General features: G+C 37.8%; 1 protein-coding gene across 1 annotated transcript; it reads left to right on the plus strand.

Moving 5' to 3' along the window:
* Positions 1-7720: 7720 nt before the first annotated feature.
* LOC114642811 (protein rapunzel-like) lies at positions 7721-17258 on the plus strand. The gene is made up of 3 exons (XM_028791604.2): positions 7721-7864; positions 8124-8159; positions 15578-17258. The coding sequence occupies exon 3, from the start codon at positions 15632-15634 to the stop codon at positions 16808-16810; it is 1179 nt and encodes a 392-aa protein (XP_028647437.1). The 5' UTR covers positions 7721-7864; positions 8124-8159; positions 15578-15631; the 3' UTR covers positions 16811-17258.
* The last annotated feature ends 2776 nt before the right edge of the window (positions 17259-20034 follow it).

Genomic DNA, 20034 nt, shown 5'->3' on the forward strand with positions numbered 1-20034 from the left:
TCAGGGAAGTTAAGTGAATGACAATGATTGCCAATGACATTCATTAATCCCAATGAATTTTCCTGAATAGTGGACTCATTATTGAACGCGTTGTCAGCTAACTGGCGCAAGCGTTTAGCAGGTGTCTGTCGTTGATGTCTGTGACGTGTATCTTTTGCTTGTGCCGTTTGAGAGGCGCGTCGTTGTATGTCCAGTATTTGGGACGTGTTGTTTTGGAGCTGTAATCGATTTGCCTGTGCTGTGTGAGAAGCCCGTTGTAGTTTACGGCGGTCATTGTTTGTATTGAGCCTTGCCCGTTTTTGTATGTCGGTCAGTTGAGCTTTCTCTTTTTGGAGCCTTGCGTGCTTGTTTTCCGGCAGTCCAGATGCGCGGTGTAGACGTCTGCGTTTATTTATTTTGTCCCTTTGCTGCCGTTTATGTATGTCTGAGACGGGAGGTGTTTCGTTTTGAACCCGTGCCTGTGTCGATGCAGTACTGTGAGACGCACGCTGCATGCGTCCACGTTCAGTGTGTCTGTCCATCTGGGTTTGTTTCTGTAACTGTGTTAGTTGAGCTTTGCGTTTTTGGAGCCGAGACATTTTTTCTTCCAGAGTTTCAGAAGCGCGTTGGAGCCGACATGTATTGTTTTTTTTCATGCGGGTTCGTGTGTTTGGTCCCGTTACTCGAGCCGTATCATTTTGTACCCGTGATCGTGAATTCATGAATTGTTTGTTCTTCAGCGTTAGAAATATGGATAAGTAATAAGGAGGATCGCACTCACTGTTAATATGGAGCCTTTTCTGCGGTTGAACGGTTAATAGTGCCTCATTGTAATGAGATCCACCTATGCTGCATAGTGTGAATTGTGTTTGGTCCCGTTATCCGAGCCGTATCGTTTTGTACCCATGATCGTGAATTTATGACTTGTTTGTTCTTGAGCGTGATAAATATGGATAAGTAATAAGGAGGATCGCACTCACTGTTAATATGGAGCCTTTTCTGCGGTTGAATGGTTAATAGTGCCTTATTGTAATGAGATCCACCTATGCTGCATAGTGTGAATGTGTTGAGATGACGTATGTTTAATACGGACGGTTCATTTAGAAATGGGGCTTTGTGTGTCATTTGTTATTTATGTTACTGTGGTCGAGGGTCTGAATCGTCGTTTTTGTGTACGTTTTGTGTGCTATGGCCGTAGTCTGTCCCGTTTCGTGTCCAATGGGCTTTGTGTGGTGCTCGCGGCTTCTTTTTTTTTGTGTGCTAGGGGCTTGTTGAATCCTCCTCTTTGTGTGTCCCGTTTCGTGTGCAACGGCATCTGACTCCTTTTTTCTGTGTTCTGACTCCTTTTTTGTGTGCGCGATTCCTTCATTTCTTATTTTACGTTGCATTCCATCCAGTTCCCGTCGCTTGCGGTTGGGGGGGGGGGGGGGGGGGGGCGGGAGTAGGGTCTTTTGCAGCCATGGCCCATTGCCATTTACCATTTTACCATTCTCGGTTAGTAATGTGGATATTCCCCCTTTCTGTCTTCTTCTATCAATTATGTGTTTCGTAATGCAGGACTGCTGTTGCCTGGATATTTCTTGAGCAGCTGATCCAGTTCCAAGTTGTGTATAATGCTGCACAAAAGACATTTAAATCTGTATTGCTTTATATTCTCCCTCTGAACTTCAAACTCACACACACACACAGGTCATTGGTATCTGACTACTCACATGGTCTGCACCTACAGTAATAGTGCCATTGGTGGTACATTTATGGCCAGGTGTGACTAAAAAGTGGCCCCTCATCTCACAGACCATTCTGCAATCCAGATATCTTAGGTGTATATCATGATATAGTAAATATGAGAAGCCTAGTTAGTTTACTGCAATGTAGCTGTTTTATAATACATAACGCATACAGACTCTTTCATAAAAAAAATCTAATTATGGATCTTGGATAATAAAACACTATCTTGCTACTCAAATATTGAACCTATTGCAATGCTATAGAAATATAACAATAAAATAAAAAATCAGGTGTCAATCTGAACTGAACAGACTGACATAAAATAATATTCTCAGACCCACTTAATCCAATTCACAGCTAAAACAACATTAAAAGCAAAGCAGGAAGCAGCTCTATACGGGGTGACAGTTCACTTCAGGGCTCATTCACATACCCACAAGGTCGGCAGCCAGTCACCAATTATCAAAGCTTGCACATATTTAGTATGTGAGAGGAAAACCTGTGAGGGGAACGTGTCCACATGGATGCCATCCAAGCCTAGAACTCAAACCCAGATGCTGGGCCAGTATGGTGGCAGCACCACCCACTACATCACCATTCTGCTTGAACAAGGCTCAGTCAAATATATGATTGTCTTTATTTAGCCTAAACTGAGTGTGTGAGATTCATCCACACCTCAGTGTCTAAATGTAAAACACAGCCATGTAGGGGCCTATTTATTAGTTAAAGATGACTTATACAAGTAGAAGGAAAATATTTGCATGGCTCATACTGGTAACAAAATTATTTAAAAATTAATTAAGAGTTTTAGTAGTAGTATTGTCATATTACAAAATTTTTAATAACATACAGTATCTTTACAGTTAATATTTCTATCAAGAATGTTAAGCTCAGCTCCTAGAGGAACCCATAAATTACAAGACTTTTTCTTAATGTTATTTAAACACAATGTTTAAATATTCAATTATTATCTCCCACCTCCCAACCAGCACATTGCACTGGATAATCTAATTAGAAAAGGCATGGAATTGTCAGTGCCCTCATTCTGTCATATTGTAAACTTTCCTTTTTTGATAATATTTTGTAGGCTGGATCATGCTAATACTTTGCAGTCCTTCCCTATTTCTCTTAGTTTCGTTCTAAATATTTTATTAATTCAGATGCATTATAGTGAATGCAAGGAAAATGTTTGTTCCCTTATTATTTTCACCTAACTGTTAACGGGCAGCTGCTCAAGACTGCAGCAGTTTAGGAGGAAAAGCTACTGTTAAGGATGATGAACCATAACAAGAAAACAAAGTAAAGGTAAAAAACAATTACACTCCTTCACCAGCAATAATTGTTTAATTATGCATATAGTGATGAAATTATCTGTAATGAAAACCTGAAGCAGCTCGTTAGGAGCTCAGTTTGATATTTCTAATCTACACAGCCACACCTTCTTAGTTCAAAAGCATTGGTGTATGTAAGTAACATTTTCTCCACTAGATGTCACAAAAAATCAGATTAGCATTCATCCTTCATTTTCTGAATCCGTTTGATCTGGAGATATGGGGTGCAAGAGCCTATTCCAGAAGACATGAATACAAGACAGAAAACATCCCTGGACTGGGCATCAGTTCATTGGTGGACACACTCACTCACACCAAACAGTTTTAGAAACACAAATTCACCTAATACAAATTTTGAATGTGCAAGGGACAACTAAAGTACCTGGAAAGAAAACTGTACAGTTATTATGGGAAATATGTAAAAATAACACAAATGGTGGCTTAAACCTTTAAATTTAGAGGTAACAATCATAACTATTGCCCCACTATATACTGAAAACAAGCTTAAACATCCTTTATATCCATTTCAAGGTTTATTTGGTGCAGAAGATCCCAGCAGGTTTAACTTTGGGATCTCCTTTTGGGAAACTAGTGGTATTGGCATAACACTTTACCTTGAAGCCTTGTGAATTTAAGAAATGTGCTATATAAATAAAATGCATTATTATTAGTAGTAGTAGTATTACAATGCCAAGACTAACATGCAAAGGCAATGCTGCTGGTGTCGTTTTATGTAATGACCAGAATTGGGGCTCTGTCTACAAAAAGAAAAAAGCAGGAATGGTAACTGGGCTATTCAAAGCTGTAGTGCCTCTGTAATGCCATTTCAGACTTAGAGCGTCAGAGGAGAGAGGTCTCTGTTGTCAGTCTTGGAGAGCACTCGTGTAGCTGCGGCTGTGGACTTGCGATTAGTGCTGTGTTCCTTTGAAGCGTAACTGGTGGTCATCAAAGTCTTATAGCAGTTGTGTTAAATGCAGACCTTCGAAGGCCACAGTGTCCACAAGTTTTCATTCAAGCTATTTTCTTAATTAGAAAGCAATTATTACTGCTGAAAGCATAGACTTCCTTTCCTTTCATTTTAATGGACTTACTGTACTTCTTATGATTAAGAACCCTTTTTTTTCCTTTCCTTCATAACTAGCAGTCAAACAAGTGAAACAAGCCAACCGAACAACTAAAATGATTCCATTTGCATATACAGTATGTGTTCATCAAACAATAAATGTTTAACAAAATCTGAAAAGAAAAATGTGAACCTCTGAGGAGTAGTATTCTCCTTTGCTCCACAATAGTTTTGGATGGTGAGCTCAAAAAAAAAAAATAGAAGATGACACTAAAAAATCTCAAGCAAAAAAAGCTGCAAAAAATGTATAAAATTGCATTTGCAGTAACATTTTATACATCCATTATCCAACCCGCTATATCCTAACTACAGGGTCACAGGGGTCTGCTGGAGCCAATCCCAGCCAACACAGGGCACAAGGCAGGAAACAAACCCTGGGCAGGGTGCCAGCCCACCACAGGGCACACACACAGGACAATTTAGAATCACCAATGCACCTAACCTGCATGTCTTTGGACTGTGGGAGGAAACCCACGCAGACAAAGGGAGAACATGCAAACTCCACGCAGGGAGGACCCGGGAAGCAAACCCAGGTCTCCTTACTGCGAGGCAGCAGTGCTACCATTGCGCCACCGTGCCGCCATTGCAAGTAGTTAGATACATATAAATAAATGCAGCAGTGAGGGATTTTACAGTCATAAGTATATACAGAATGATTAGTGAGAGTTAAAATGAAATATGAATTGTGTACACAGTAAGTACAGTATGAACAGAATAGAATAAGTACGGCAAAATATTAAAACAGTTTAAATAATAGATACAGTAACATAAAAACAGCTGTAAAGAAACAAGAACAGAAGAGCATTGTTAGTTCCGAGGTATTAATAGTTCAAGACTATAGGAAAGAATGTAACTAGGTCACATTTTCAGGTTGATGTGCCTTCAGGATGGTATCAATCTTGTCCAAGATTTATGGAGGTGTCCACCGTACACTAGGAAGTCTTTACAGAACTGGCATTAACTTTTATTGGCTCTCAGTCCAAATTCTGCCAGTCTAGTAAGAAATGCTTCAAGGTTTGCCAGATGTGCATTCTTATTACGACCAGTCACAATTACGTCATCTAAGTAACACTTAGTACTAGAAATGTCCATGCAGCACCTGATCCATTGCTCTCTGCCACACGGCAGGAGCAGGTGAAACTCCAAAAACCAGTCTGTTATAAAGGAAGTGTCCCTCGTTAGTATTAATTGTGAAGTACTTTTCAGATTACACCTCCAATTCCATCTGTAAATATGCTTGAGCCAAATCTATCTTTGAAAAATACTCACCACCAGCAAATGAGGCAAAGATATCCTCTATGCGTGGTAAAGGATATTGGTTGACAGGCAGTACAGGATTTATTCTGACTTTAAAGTCACCATAAATTCTGTAATGGGCAGTCCTTCCCTGCCCGTACTGTACTGTAAAGAACATTTGTAAAGTAACGATAGTGTTATGGAAGTTATGGAAATGCCGTTAATGAAGTCAATCCAATGACTTTTTCCCGAGGCGAGACCCCACAGTCAGTCCTTAAGCTGTAGCCTGTTCTCTCCATGAAGTTTTGCGAAAAGGTGCTTTTACACAAGCACTGGAGTGGAAAACGAGAACGCTCAGCAATGCAAATAAGACGGTTTGCGATTAGGTCATTTTAGCTTTTTCTTCTCAAGTATTGGGAAACAAAGCATCAAAACATTTTGGGGGAATGAAGTACAGTTTATACCATGATTTAAAGCCACTGGATTTTTCTATTTTTCTGAAATCCATTTTCAGTCAGGATAAAGCACGATGCCTGTGGTTACTCCTAAACGTACCTAATAAAAACGGTCACAAAATATATTATTAGTGATGGATCACCAGGGGGCGCTTTCGAATTGCATATTCAGTTTCCAATCATATTCGCCTTATAATAAAGCTGCTTTATGATTAAATAATGAATAACGTGCATACAAATACCTGTCCCCTGCCATAATATAGACTGTATCAGTGATAAATGCATTTAAAAAAATCTTATTGTATGCCCATGAGTGAATTTACATAATGAAATATTTTACATATATATTTTTTTTATTTTTGGCGTTTTTCTATCTAATCTTTAACAAAAAATCTATATTCTTTCTTTCTTTCTTTCTTTCTTTCTTTCTTTCTTTCTTTCTTTCTTTCTACGATGATTACATCTCTGCTCAGGAACCGTTACTTCATCAGGTTGCACACTCGCAATCTCATTTTACTACCCAGAGCTTAAGAGCACAGGTGACCAAGCTTCCTCATCCCTGCTACGTCTTTCGCAAAACATGAATGTTATAGATCTTTAATACAGCTGTGTCACAACAGGGTTTTGGAGAAACCGATGATCTGGCTTATATATGCTGTGTGTAAATATTCATAAAATCGCCTTTAACTGCCCCCCATTTTGCGCAATTCTGGTGTCAAAATTGCGACCCGTTACTTATATGTGTAACATAAAATGCATTTAAATGATAAAGGGAATACAAATCTTTTGTTCTTCTCCTTTTTACAAAATGGCATTTATGAGAAAATGCTGTATAAGAGGTTTAAAATGTAAAACAGAACATAGGGTCAGTCCATGTACTAATACAATAATAAATTGCCCGCCTGGGGTGAGGATCATCTTTTAATTATTATTAAAAACTCAGTAGAAACCCTTGTGTTTTAATAAATATATTAACACATAAGACGACTTTCTAGTAAAACTGAGGTTAATAAATCATTCAGATGTTTGAATTAACAGACACTAGCAGTGTACATTAACAATTTTGAATCAGTTCTACAGATACATTTTATCAAATTAAATAAGAAAACCGCAAGTAAAATAAATAAAAATGAAAAAAAGGTAAATTAGGCAGGTTTTATGTTTAGGTAGGTGCCTTGACAAACACAGTATTACTTGTCAAGGATAATGCGAGGCAAATATGGCTGCGAGAGCCAAGAGAAAATGTTAGGACATTTCTTTCCCTACCATTAGCATATTACCCTCATCTAATCTGCACTAAGGAATTTATTAAAATATTACAACGTCTATACATCAATACATGTTAGTTTTGCATAAACCAAGTTCTGGTTCTTGGGAAAAAATATATAAAATCTAATCTAATCACAGGATTCAAGTAGTAATGGTACTTTAAACACTTATACAAAATATTAAATAATTTAAAACGTACGCTAATTAAATTATTAACAGTAAGCAATGAAATGCACTTTAATAAAGAAGTTGTTTTATATACAAAAAGAAATCAGCATCCATTTCTCCAAGGCATGACCATTTATTCCCACAACCTTTAAATCATTTTTTCAGTTAACCTTCTGTAAACCGAATCTGCTCAGATCTTTTCTTTTGCATCAGCGATTGCTGACTGCGCGCGCGGAGCTCTGCGTTTTCTTACCAAGATTAAGGAACCACTTCGTCCTCTCTCGAAGTCCTCTTTCTTTCGTTCCACGAGCCAGAGATTAAACGGCAATCCATTTCTTTATAAATGAGACGTCTTTTTATTCCGCAGAACACTTCTGAACTTGGAGACCAATTCCTTTCCAATGACAGTCTGAGTGCTCCTCTGTGCAAGTTTCCCGAGTTATAAAGCGCAGTTTCTGACCAATCAGAGGTGGGATGTAATTTAGGACCTGACTGCATTCTGCCTGTGACGCACTGTGAGTCTCGCAGTCATCTGCAGTTTCTCATCGCTTGAGAAAATCCTCTACATCTTTTTGGTATCTGCTTTTTTTGATTTGGTTTATTCCTTAACTACATAAAGCAGGTTTCACACACCTTATTGCAGCGGGACTTGACAGAGTCACACTCAAAAGGCATTTAGCATTGGAAAATAATATATAGCTAATTGTGATTGGGAAGAAATTGAAAGGTGGTGTGTAAAGGGTGGGCTGACATTCAGGGGCAAACGAATGGAAATGTACTTTAGGAGACACGCACTTCAAGGTTGCTTCTCAATTACCTTCTTTTATTTTTCAGGCGGAGTACAGCCAGTTTTTCAAGACGACATCAAGGGTAAGCCTTCGTTTTGCCGGTAGGGTTTGCTTGTTTTTGAGGTTTTGCGATGGTTACACAGCAAATTAATTGATAGACTGTGACTGAACCTTACGCACAATGCATTTTACATAATATTTGCTGCTTTTCTGGGATACACCATCCTGTAAAAACGGCTGTTTTAAAATTGTATTTTAATGTTAAACTTAGTAATGGTAAATGTTTATTACCCGATTAGATGATCATGCAGAACGTTTTCCGTAAGCGACGATTCAGCTATACATACAGTACTGTGATGTTCAGTAAAATGATCGTTAGCCCTGTTTTCATTTAATTTCCTTTCTTTTTTTTTTTTTCTTTTTTTTTTCAAACAGCCTACCAACAACCAAATTCGTAAAAAAAATAAGTCTCAAGAAAAAAACAAAAGTCTATTAAGAGTTAAAAGGATTCTTTCTGCATTTCAATAAGCTGCTAAAATCTCTTTTAATGACTTACAGGCTTGATGATTTACATAAGAACGCAATGTTGTGAGTTCTTTAAAAATAAATTAGTACATATCTTAATGAAGTTTATTAATTTACTATTTTATGCAGCCACCCCATCCTTTAGTAAAACTAGTGAAGCTTAGATGGAGGCACCTCCCCTCTGTTTTTGCAGTAGTCCTGGTAACAGGAGTCTCGAAAAATCCTTGCAGACTATTTCTATCTTAATGTGTCTCTGCATTTCTCACTGTTAAGTCATGTGATAAGATGGAAATTATATTATGTGCAAAGTAAATATTTAGTAACAGTAAAAAGGACCTTTCTCGTCAATAACCAGGTACATTTAATGTCCTACTATATGTTATTATCCAGTAACAGCAAATCCGGAGATGCTGAAAACACGAGAACTTAAGAGATAAACAAAAGCCCCCAACAGACTGAATATGTGTATCATGGTGTGTTTGTAAAGTGACCACTTTGTTTAATTTGCACCTGTTCTCACTACTATTCTACCCCAACATAAATGACCCTTCTTTCTATACAAACAAAAGTCTATATGCCGCAAAAAGTATTGTTTTGTCTGGGTAAAGAGATAAGAGATGATGTCAGGGGAACAGCTGACATCAAAGAAACTGATAAGAATAGTAAGGCTGGAATGAATGATTATTCTCCTGGAAAAAGAAGAACACTCAAGAACTGAAGAGAAAGAACAACATATTCTCTGGCACTGGTAATAATACCGTCACACATTGATTATCTTGGACAGGTTATAAGAACACCTGGGGCCCATTTAGGGAGCTCTAGGTGGATTTCCACAGGTGTTCCAGAGATCATTCCTGCCCCCTGAGTAGATGAAAAGTTATATCCAGATGTTACCTCTACATTTTCAAAGCCTCTAACAGTTAAAGCCCAAGTAAACCTAAAGGTGGACTAGGAGAAGGGATCAGCTGATGGAAGGATGTAATGATAGAGGACTATTGTAAATCGGAAAGAAAGAGTTAGGACTGTAGGGTGTGGTGCAAATTTGAGAAGAGGGTCAGGTCAAACTTTAATTCACAGGGCATTTGCCTTATATAGGCAGGCCCAGAGAGGCAACTGAATATGTTTTCCTTTATATATACTTGTGTATTTTTGTTATTCCCTCTGAATCCCCTTCCTTTTGAGCTTTCTATAAAATAAAAACACAACGTTTTCATGTGTGGTCTGTCATTCTAGATTTAGGTACTGCTTAAGAGCACCCCCTGTCTTTCCAGCTTAAGAAAAGCGACATCATGCTGTATAAGAGTAAACTGAATTGAACTGAAATCTGTGATGGACTGAGGCGCCAGCCAGGGTTGGTTCCTGCCTTACATCTAATGCTTCCAGGATAGAATAGGCTTTGGCCCTATGATTATGAAATGGATGAAGTAACTAAAGAAAATGAATGAAAAAATTGAATTGAAATATATATAAAGAGGGATTGGCAAGGATAATAGAGGACACCTTCTGTAAAATGCTGAACTTTCTTTGTAGTCTCATTTGTTTTACAAGGTAAACAAATGTGAAAATGTTCATAAAGTGATACATTTGGGGGTTTTTTGTAATAGAAAATGTGGGTCTTTTTAGTGTGTCAAAAGAAAAACCGTTCTCTGTAATATGTATGTATTGATAGCAAATAACTTTTGTGGCAAATGTCACATTTATACCAACAATGTTCAGTATAAAGAGCTGTGATCTGTAGGGGGCCTAACAGCACCCCAAACCCTAGACATAATTGTCAGTCAGTCAGTCATTTTCCAACCCACTATATTCTAACTACAGGGTCATGGGGGTCTGCTGGAGCCAATCCCTGCCAACACAGGGCAGAAGGCAGGAACCAATCCCCGGGCAGGGTGCCAGCCCACCGCAGGACACACACACACCAAGCACACACTAGGGACAATTTAGGATCACCAATGCACCTAACCTTCATGTCTTTGGACTGTGGGAGGAAACTGGAGCACCCGGAGGAAACCCACGCAGATACGGGGAGAACATGCAAACTCCACAGAGGGAGGACCCGGGAAGCGAACCCAGGTCACCATGCCACCCCTAGACACAATTGCCAACACACAAGTCCCAGGTTCAAAATAAAAGTTTTAATCAATCACAATACTTTTACAGGTTCTTGTCTTCATGTCTACAAACCAAATTACTCTTTCTTCCCTTTTCTTTTTCTCCTCCTCCTCACCCAGGTAAGATTTTCTCTGTCCTCCACCCCTAAGTCCAATACACCTGGGTGAGGCAGACCGGCTCTTTTATGCAGGACCCAGGAGTACTTCCAGTGTCAGGACATTGCATATAGGAAGCACTTTCAGGTCATGCAGAAGCCCATGAAGTAGGGACAGCCAATCCCTTTAGCTCCCCCTGGTAGCACCCCTGGAGCCCAGTACAGTGCCCCATGGATACCTTGGCCCAGGGTTACCATGATCTAGCATGCTGGGGGAGCATATAGGCCTGGAAGGCTATCTCCCACTCTCCTTCCATTATACTGGCCTCCTGGCCAGGTAAGGGTCTTCATTAGAACACTCTAGACGAGAACAGGCCATTCAATCCAACAAAGCTGGCTAGTCCTATCCACTTATTTCTTCCAAAAAAACATCAAATCAAGTTTTGAAAGTCCCTAACGTCTTACTGTCTACCGCATTACTTGGTAGCTTTTTCCAAGTGTCTATCGTTCTTTGTGTAAAGAAAAACTTCCTAATGTTTTGACGAAATTTACCCTTAACAAGTTTTTAACTGTGTTCCTGTGTTTTTCATGAACTCATCTTAAAATAACATTCTCGATCAACTGGACTAATTCCCTTCATAATTTTAAACACTTCAATCATGTCACCTCTTAATCTTCTTTTGCTTAAACTAAAAAAGCTTAGCTCTTATAATCATTCCTCATAATTCATTCCCTGTAACACTGGAATCAGCCTAGTCGCTGTTCTCTGAAACTTTTGTAGCATTGCTATGAACTTTTTGTAGCCTGGAGACCAAAACTGCACACAGTACTCCAGATGAGGCCTCACCAGTGCAAAGCTTTAGCATAACCTCCTTGGATTTGTACTCCACACATCGTGCCATATAACCTAACATTCTGTTAGCCTTCTTAATGGCTTCTGAACACTGTCGGGAAGTCGATAGCTCTGAGTCCACTATGACTCCTAAATCTTTCTCATAAGGTGTACTCTTAATTTTCAGACAACCCATTGCATATTCACCGTATCCTCACCGGGATACCAGCATACCCACCTCGGTTTTCATGTTGTCATCTCATTCCAGCCTTCTGGCCTCCAGCCAGGTCTAAGGAAAATCCCAGCAGACACCAGCTTATGTGGCATATGCCTCAGTCATACTGCAAATGTCTTGCCTATGTCAAATGTCTCTCTTATTTATCATATATTTAATTAATATGGTAAATGTGTTACTTTTAAGTGCAATGTTTGTCCTGTTCGTTATATATCCAGTTTATATAGCAATAGTTTCACTTAGATGGCAAATATCCGCTGCACTAGGTACAATGAAAAAGTAAGCACACTCTATAGACATTGTTGACTTTTCAAACATTTTTAAACAGGCAAATATTAGATCTTCATGCAAACTGTATCTACAGATAAAGGTGATATATACTTACCTAAACTCACTTTTCAATCATTTATTCAACAAAAAATCAATAAATGTAATGGTCTACTAGGGAAAGAATAAGTACACCTCTGGTCTCAGAAGCTGATATTACCCCTTTTTGCAGAAATTACTTCTGGTAAGCATTTTGCATAATTGCGCACCATTCTGACATCAACTCAGTGACATTTTTGACCTCTTTTCCATTGTAAAATTCCTTTAGTTCCAAGATGTTTGTGGGTTTTCTTGCATGTACATACCATTTTAAGCCCCACCCCAACTTTCCAATGGGATTCCAACCAGGGCTTTGACTAGGCCATGTCACAACCCTCCACTTCTTTTTAAGCCATTCCTTGAGGGATTTGCTAGTGTGCTTCAGATTATTATCATGTTGAAAAGTCCATTTCCAGTTCACATTCAACTTTTGAACAGAGGACCTCACATCCTCCTCGAAGAAGCTTTGATATAATGGAGAATTCATACTTGACTTGATGACTGCAAGCTGCCCAGACACTGAGGCAACAAAGCAACCCCAAACTATAACTTGACTGTTGTCAAGCTCTAATGTTCGTTTTGGACTACAATGACTTTTACCTGGCACACATCACATGCAGGTCAAATTTATGCAACCTCTCTCTGATTGTATTTGCTTGCACTTTGACACCAACATTTGCAAGAACTACCTATACATCCCACAATGAAATTTGGTATAAAATGCTTACCACCTGGGCTGAATTTACTGGGGTTTGGGGCAGTCATGGACAAATTAGCAATCATTTGAAATGTATGCCACTAGATGATCACCCTTACAGTTGAACAGCTGATTTCAAATAATTTGGTGATTTGTTTAATTCCATTGACAGGCTAATAGGTATCCTCAACTTTCTTTCTGATGGCCTTTGAGAACTTTTTTGAAATTGGCATGATGACACCTCACATGTCAATAGCAAACAGAATACTAGACCTTAGATAACTGTGTTTAAATTAGAATTCTAATCATTGGCACCTAATCTGGAACTCCTGATTTTAATTTTATGGATCTGAAGTGGTGATAAATGTACTTAACTTTTTGCACGTGACATATATGCTTTTTTGTTAATTTAGATTATGATGATGAATATGCCATATCAGTTTTATGTGTAATTTGTTCAAGCATATCACTTTTATCTGTGGGCATTTTTTGCATTAAGATGTACTGTTCATAAATTTCTGTGTATTTACTTTTTCATATGTCTGTATGTGATGTTTATAAAGTGTATAATAATTTATAGATGTGAAAAGTGAGGTCTAATCTGTAAGTCAGCTCTGAGGAGCAAAGTGTAAATCAACAAGGTTAACTGTAAAAGGCACATATAATTATAAAAGATGACCAGAAATATTATACTGATCATTAATGAAATTTAGTTATGTTCCATTATTTCAGCATCTGTATTTTGCTAGTCAGACATTTGCTATATAAGTGAAACAATTGCCATTTACACTGGATGATATGACATTTAAGAGAGGCGTTTGACATATAAGTAGGAGACTTGCTATTTTGCAGAACAACAACACATTTAAAAAATGAACAAAAAGGACAGTATAAAATAAATTAACTATTTTATAAACATTGCTGCATTTTCCATCCTCTAAATGTAAAACATGTTAAAGTTAAAAATAGAGTACGTCATTATAGAAACCTACAAGCACCCCCATTTGAAATTTCGACACAATAGTAACAGTCGAGCTTAAAGAGAAAAACAAAGTGGAAACAGTGAGCATGCAGATTGAATTGTTATTCACCCCTTTCAGGTTCAGCTCTTTCTTGCTGCATATCATAAGAACAACAACATTCTGTTTCTGTTTATTGTATTACTAATAACAGATACAAAAATGAACCTTCATGTGCTAAATAAAAGGTTGTGGAGGAATGCAAATTATCATTGATAAGCCACTCTTTCAGTTTATGAAAATCAAGGAGTTTATCTGTTTATGTTCTTGAGTAAATATTTCAACAAGATAAAGAAGATGAATATGAAAAACATAATGTAGAAAGTTGAAAGGAAATGGGGAAACAGAAGAGTTAGAATTACAAAATTATTGAAACACCAGATAACGCTGGTTAATGAAGAAAATGGGATCCTGACAAAATAGGATGCAGTGTGAGACAAGAATTTTTATATTAATCATTTCTGTCACACACTAAGAAGTGACCAGGGTAAAGAATGGTGGAGGGTGTGGAAGAAGACATAAGGTTAACAGGTAATATATGGAGGGATGTTACGTTTTGTAGGCATCTTAGTCACGACAGTGAACTCTGGGGTTCAGAGTGGCCAAGATGGCCAGTATAGTGGGTAGTGTAGGCAAAAATTACAATGAAGATCAATACAAGGAAAACTAAATTGAGTAATGTTTTCAGAGAGGAAGCAATAAAAGTCAAGGAGGTAATTCTTCCAGATAGGGGTTCAATAAGGTGAAGCAGTTTTTATACATATACTGTATGTTACCTTGTTATGTTTAAACTATTGTATATCAGTTGTAATATTGGCGCTTGGTTGGCGCCAACCCGACACAGACTGACAATGGAGGCACGGGTAAAATAAACAAAAGAACTTTTAATTTCTTCTTCACCTGTGGGGCACGTCTTCCCCGTGAGCCCCACAGGCACAACACAGTCCCAAAATACAAAGAAATATCACCCCAAATCACACTGTTCTTTCCACTCCTCCCAGGGCAGCCTCAGCCTCAGCCTCATCCTCATCCTCATCCTCACCCTCATCCCAACTCTGGCGCCCTGAGTAGTGGCTGCAGGCTCCTCTTATAGCCCACCCGGAAGTGCTGCAGGTGCTCGTTGACCTACTTCTGGTTGCACTTCCGGGTGTGGCTGTGCTATGCAGCTATGCAGCTCCCCCTGGCAGAGGCCACGGAGCCCAACCAAGATGAGCTTCGATGTTCCATGAAAGTGGCCCCGATGCAACCCAGGGGGGCTACCAACAAAGGTTCCGAGGGATGTAGCGTGGCTCCCATCTGGATCTACTGACAAAGGGGCATCCCGGCCGGGTATGGGCCCCAGCCGTCCACCACACAATATAATGTCAATATCAATATCAATTGAACTGTTTCAATTTCTCACAAAGAAAATACAATTTGTCATTTAATAATTGTAAAAGATGTGGTAAAACTGTATCTATATTACTAAATACAGTATCTCAAATTTTTAATATGATCACAATGGCCATTTACAGCTGCTAATGTAAAACTGCTATTGATGCATTTTTATTAAACCTACCTGTATGTGTTCTTCTTTTTATGTCACTTATCATTAAAAGTGTCAAATGCATCTTTCTACAGGAACTTCACGAAGATAACAATTTTCACCTCTGAAATTAAAGTCACTGAAGAGCAATGTCTCATAATCTTAAAAAGATTGTGGCTGAGAAAAAAGAAGCAATTGAAACTGTGATGGAAATGTTTGAGCAGGGCACTGAAGTTCTTGCCAGTGCTGTCGGAGAGATATTCCCGATTTGTGAAGTAGCCTCACCAATTCTGAGCCTTGTCCTAGACAACATAGAGAGTAAGGAGGTGCAGTTTGTGAAGGCACAGTACCAAGTGGTCAGAGATAAACTGGATGTGATATCCAGTGAAATTGAAAGTCTGAACCAAGAAATTAAGAAAGCCAGAGTGGACAGCACTTTCTTTGTTGTGGAGGAGAACTTAAGAAATCAGTTCAGGAAATACATGGACATTTTAAATGCCAAACCGCAGTACAAAGAGGTTAAGAAGAACCTTTTTTTAGATCATTTCAGTAAATCTGGTGGTGAGAGAAACCTTCACACGCTGTATGATGCAGTCATGGGAAACAATACCTTTGGAGAATCAATCCTTTCCATTACACTTACATATGAAGGGAAAAATCGCAGACGTTTGGAAAACTTCATCGTTTGCCTTAAAGAACTCTTTTGCATTGGTATAATCTGTTTGCTTGGCCATGCTGCCATCACTGGCGGTGAAGAAGAAGAACTTATTAATGACTGGAGCAAAAAAATGGAAGAAGCAGAATCCCAGATGAAGTTGGTGTTAGAAGAATGCATTGATGGTTTTGCTGAACAAGCACAGCTTGATGTAGAGAAGCTTGTCAAGGAAAAAGATGAGATGAATTATGAGGAGCTACCAAAAGATATACTTGAATTCCTAATGAAAAAATATGATTGGATCAAGTGGTCAGTCCGAGTATATAAACATTCTGGAAGTAGCTTCAGCAACTGGAGAGCTGGAGAAAAATATCACTCAGAGACTGGAAAACATTGGTTTGACTTACCTCAGATCAACAACACAAACGTCATGGTGTCTTATTCTGCAGACCCCCAACCTATTAACAAGGACTGCATTCGTCAATTGATGGAAGGGCAGTTCAGGAAAGAGAAAGCATTGGCTGTGGCGGAAAATATTTGTGAGCATTTACCAGGGTGCGTTGTGCACACTGTCAGCCGCTATAAAGAAATATGGGCATTGTGGAGCTTCCCCGATGAGTGCCACTACTGGGAGCACCACAAAAATGTCACACTTTGTGTCCATTCTGAATAGTAATCATTTAAGGCATTCTCTAGTTACTACTTGGTGACCGTCTTCCTTGTCAGCACCACCACAGGCCATCATTGTACTGATTATAGTCTCTCTCTGGGAACTTTTTAATATTCTTAACTATGGAAGTGTATTATTGCTTTAATAAAAGAAGTAATATGGAATTTTACACAAAGTATACTTGTAGAATCATGTTGACTGTAAGGCTTAAATTTAACTGTATTTAACTTTTCCTGTTATGAAACAGAGAATAAAAATGAATTAATAGTCAACATTCCTGTGTTCCGGTATTGGAATGAATAGGGTCAGAAAATAAATGAATAAATAAGGGGTTAGGTTCGGTGTCTTTGATTGTAAACTCTTTTGGAGAATGACCTTAAAATGGAAATTTATATTAGCCAGGCCTATGTGACATTTAGTTTATAGGTAACTAGGCATTTCTATAGTGCTTTGGTAACAGTTCTGGCATTACTACACTCTAAGTTGTACACGGACATGTGCAATAAAAGAAGATATATAATGGCCTCTTATTAGGCCTATCTTAATCTCTGGCTATACAAATTAGTTCTGACTGTAAATTTTGGGGCTAAGCTAATGGATATTAAACCAGAACATTACCGAAGCAAAAATTAATATTGACCCAATATAAATCACTTCATGTACCTGTATTGTCATTTTAAAAGCATGCAATGTGTGGTTAAAGTTCCTATGATGTCTTTTTGAGATGGGTATTGCAGGAAGGTGCTATACAGAATAGTATTCTAATTCATTCATTTAACTTACTGAGCACAGTGGCAGCAATAGATACATTCACAAATTATATTCAACATAACATAAACTAAGATTCTTTGAATTTATTTAATCTAATAATTGGGTACGGTACAGCCAGACCTATGCATGGACTGCAGACTACAGGAGCCCCACAATGAATCAAGATATATGAAAAAGAATATTTGACTTTTGTTTTTCAAAGAAACACTCCTCCTGCTGGAGTAGCCAATTGAATCATCTTTAAACTCTTTATCATTTGCACACTTTCACTGTCATCACCAAGTTTACATGTTTTAAGTGAACTGCAGCTAGTGCAGGATGGCGTCAGCATGAGTAGATACCTAAACCACATGAAGTAACAAAAAGCAGAGGTCCACTGGATCTCCATAGCATAAGGCACATGTATCAGGTACAGAGGATCTATGACAGAATTTCATTCTGTTCATAAGTAACACCGTGTTTGATGTATCAGACAGATGTGCACAGCAACTGCAGCAATACAAACTGAAACCAAATCATAAGGAACACATGTGGTCTGAAGTCAGTAGTGATGAGCTGCTGGTTTTCCTTGCCCTTATTTTATATAATTCATAAGCCAAAAGTTGAAGTGTTACTGGCAAACAAAACTTTCACTTGGAAAATCTTATGGACAACTGATCATGAGAGAAAAATGTTTAAGCTTTCTTCTCATGCATTTGAAATTTTTTGACATATTTTGCTTGCACAGTAGTGAGAAATCATATTGAAAGTAAAATCATCCTTTGAGGCACTAATAGAGGGATTCACCAGAGTTTACATACCTGATCACGATGTTGTTGCTGACAGATCACTTGTTTGGCAATGAAGTGATACAAACATTGTACAATTTCTGAGTTGGCAGTAGGTCTACTGGACAACAGGTAAAATTTATTGGTAGCTTGTCTAGAATCAACAAATTGGAAAGAAAAAGCAAACCCTGCTGATTTGTTTATATCTTACTTTTATATTTTTTATTTTTGTTTCCATTTTTTAGTTTTATATTAGCAGATGAAAATAACTGATATTGTAAAAATTATTTGTGCTAGAATATGTCCTTAAATATTTTTCCTGCCATTTGTCCTTTTCTCTCAGTTAAACTCTCTCTAAGAATAAACAGTTGAATGATCAAACAGTTTTTCTTTTTGATATTTAATTTGGCATACTGTCAAGTATAATTTAAGTGATAGCACTGCACACTCTCTTGTCTTCTCTCTATCATTCATAATCTCAGACTCTATTTCTGTGGTTTTTGCTGTTATTCATACACTTATTGGATGCTCTCACTCTCTTTGCTTTTCTTGTGTTGTGCCAGTTTAGATTTAGGTAATTCCTAAACTATGGCATTACATACTAGTTTTTCTGTGGTTCCCTCAAAACAGCCGGCTGTTGTTATGAAAGCCTTCGAGCAAACAGTAGTTTTAGGAGCTGATGCCTTCAGGGTTTAATAAGTATATAAAACAGTACTTTGCAAGACAATTCTGTGCTTCAAAAATAGAAGATTTTTAAAAGACATTAAAAAACATAGCTTTTTTGTTTTTCTGTAAAAGCATTTATCTCTTTTTGTTAGCACTTTCGTTAAATATGCCATCTTTTCAAAAGTGATTAGTGCCTTTGTATGGTTAAATTTAGAATATTTCATTACATACATCACTGAAGTAGAGTCTCATCTTTTAGAGTACCATAGTAGCAGTTGGGTTTACATTTTTGAAGTCATTGATTTTTAAAACCACTGCCTGTCTTGAATAATTGGAAGTCTACATTTTGGCTTACTGCAGTTTATTGGACACACTCTTTAATTACATTTAATGTTTGTGCACATCCTGCCTGCTTTAAATGTTTTTAATATCTTTTTCAACATTAATTTAACATTAGAATGAAACATTTTACTGGGCTAACAGCAGTTATCCAAAGTAACATTTTCCAAAGTAATAATTTCCATTTCTTATACAGTCACTTTTTATTTTGCAAAAAAAAAAAAATATTTGGAGAAATTAACTCATTTTAATACTATGAAAAATACATTTGACGCTCAATCATTAATTAATCGGGAGAGAGCTTTGTAGGCAGTTTCTTAGCTAGTGCTATTAATTATTTGGGGTCACCGCAGAGTACAGGATGATAAACCTGCTTTGGTCTAATTGCTTAGCGAATGTGCTGTGTCAGGAGACAAGGTGCTCAACCCATCTCATTATCTAATATATTTAATGGCATTCTGCTTGCTATGTTAGATACAGTAGTTTAATTTGCTTATTATTCTAATTTAAAAATATGCGTTTTGTTCTCTTAATTTTCTAAATCACTGTATAAAATGTTTGAATGATCTTAATATATGTAAGCAAAAGTTTTTACAATTGTCAATGAAAATATAAATTCATTATGATGTATGGAAGCGAAGGTCTGTGATACAGTTTGCATATTTGCAGTTGAAAATCCACAAA

The sequence above is a fragment of the Erpetoichthys calabaricus genome, chromosome 2 (genome assembly GCF_900747795.2).
Source record: "Erpetoichthys calabaricus chromosome 2, fErpCal1.3, whole genome shotgun sequence".
Taxonomy (NCBI): domain Eukaryota; kingdom Metazoa; phylum Chordata; class Cladistia; order Polypteriformes; family Polypteridae; genus Erpetoichthys; species Erpetoichthys calabaricus.

Coding starts and splice junctions, on each gene's coding strand:
- LOC114642811 (XM_028791604.2), top strand. CDS start 15,632: ATGTCTCATAATCTTAAAAAGATTGTGGCTGAGAAAAAAGAAGCAATT.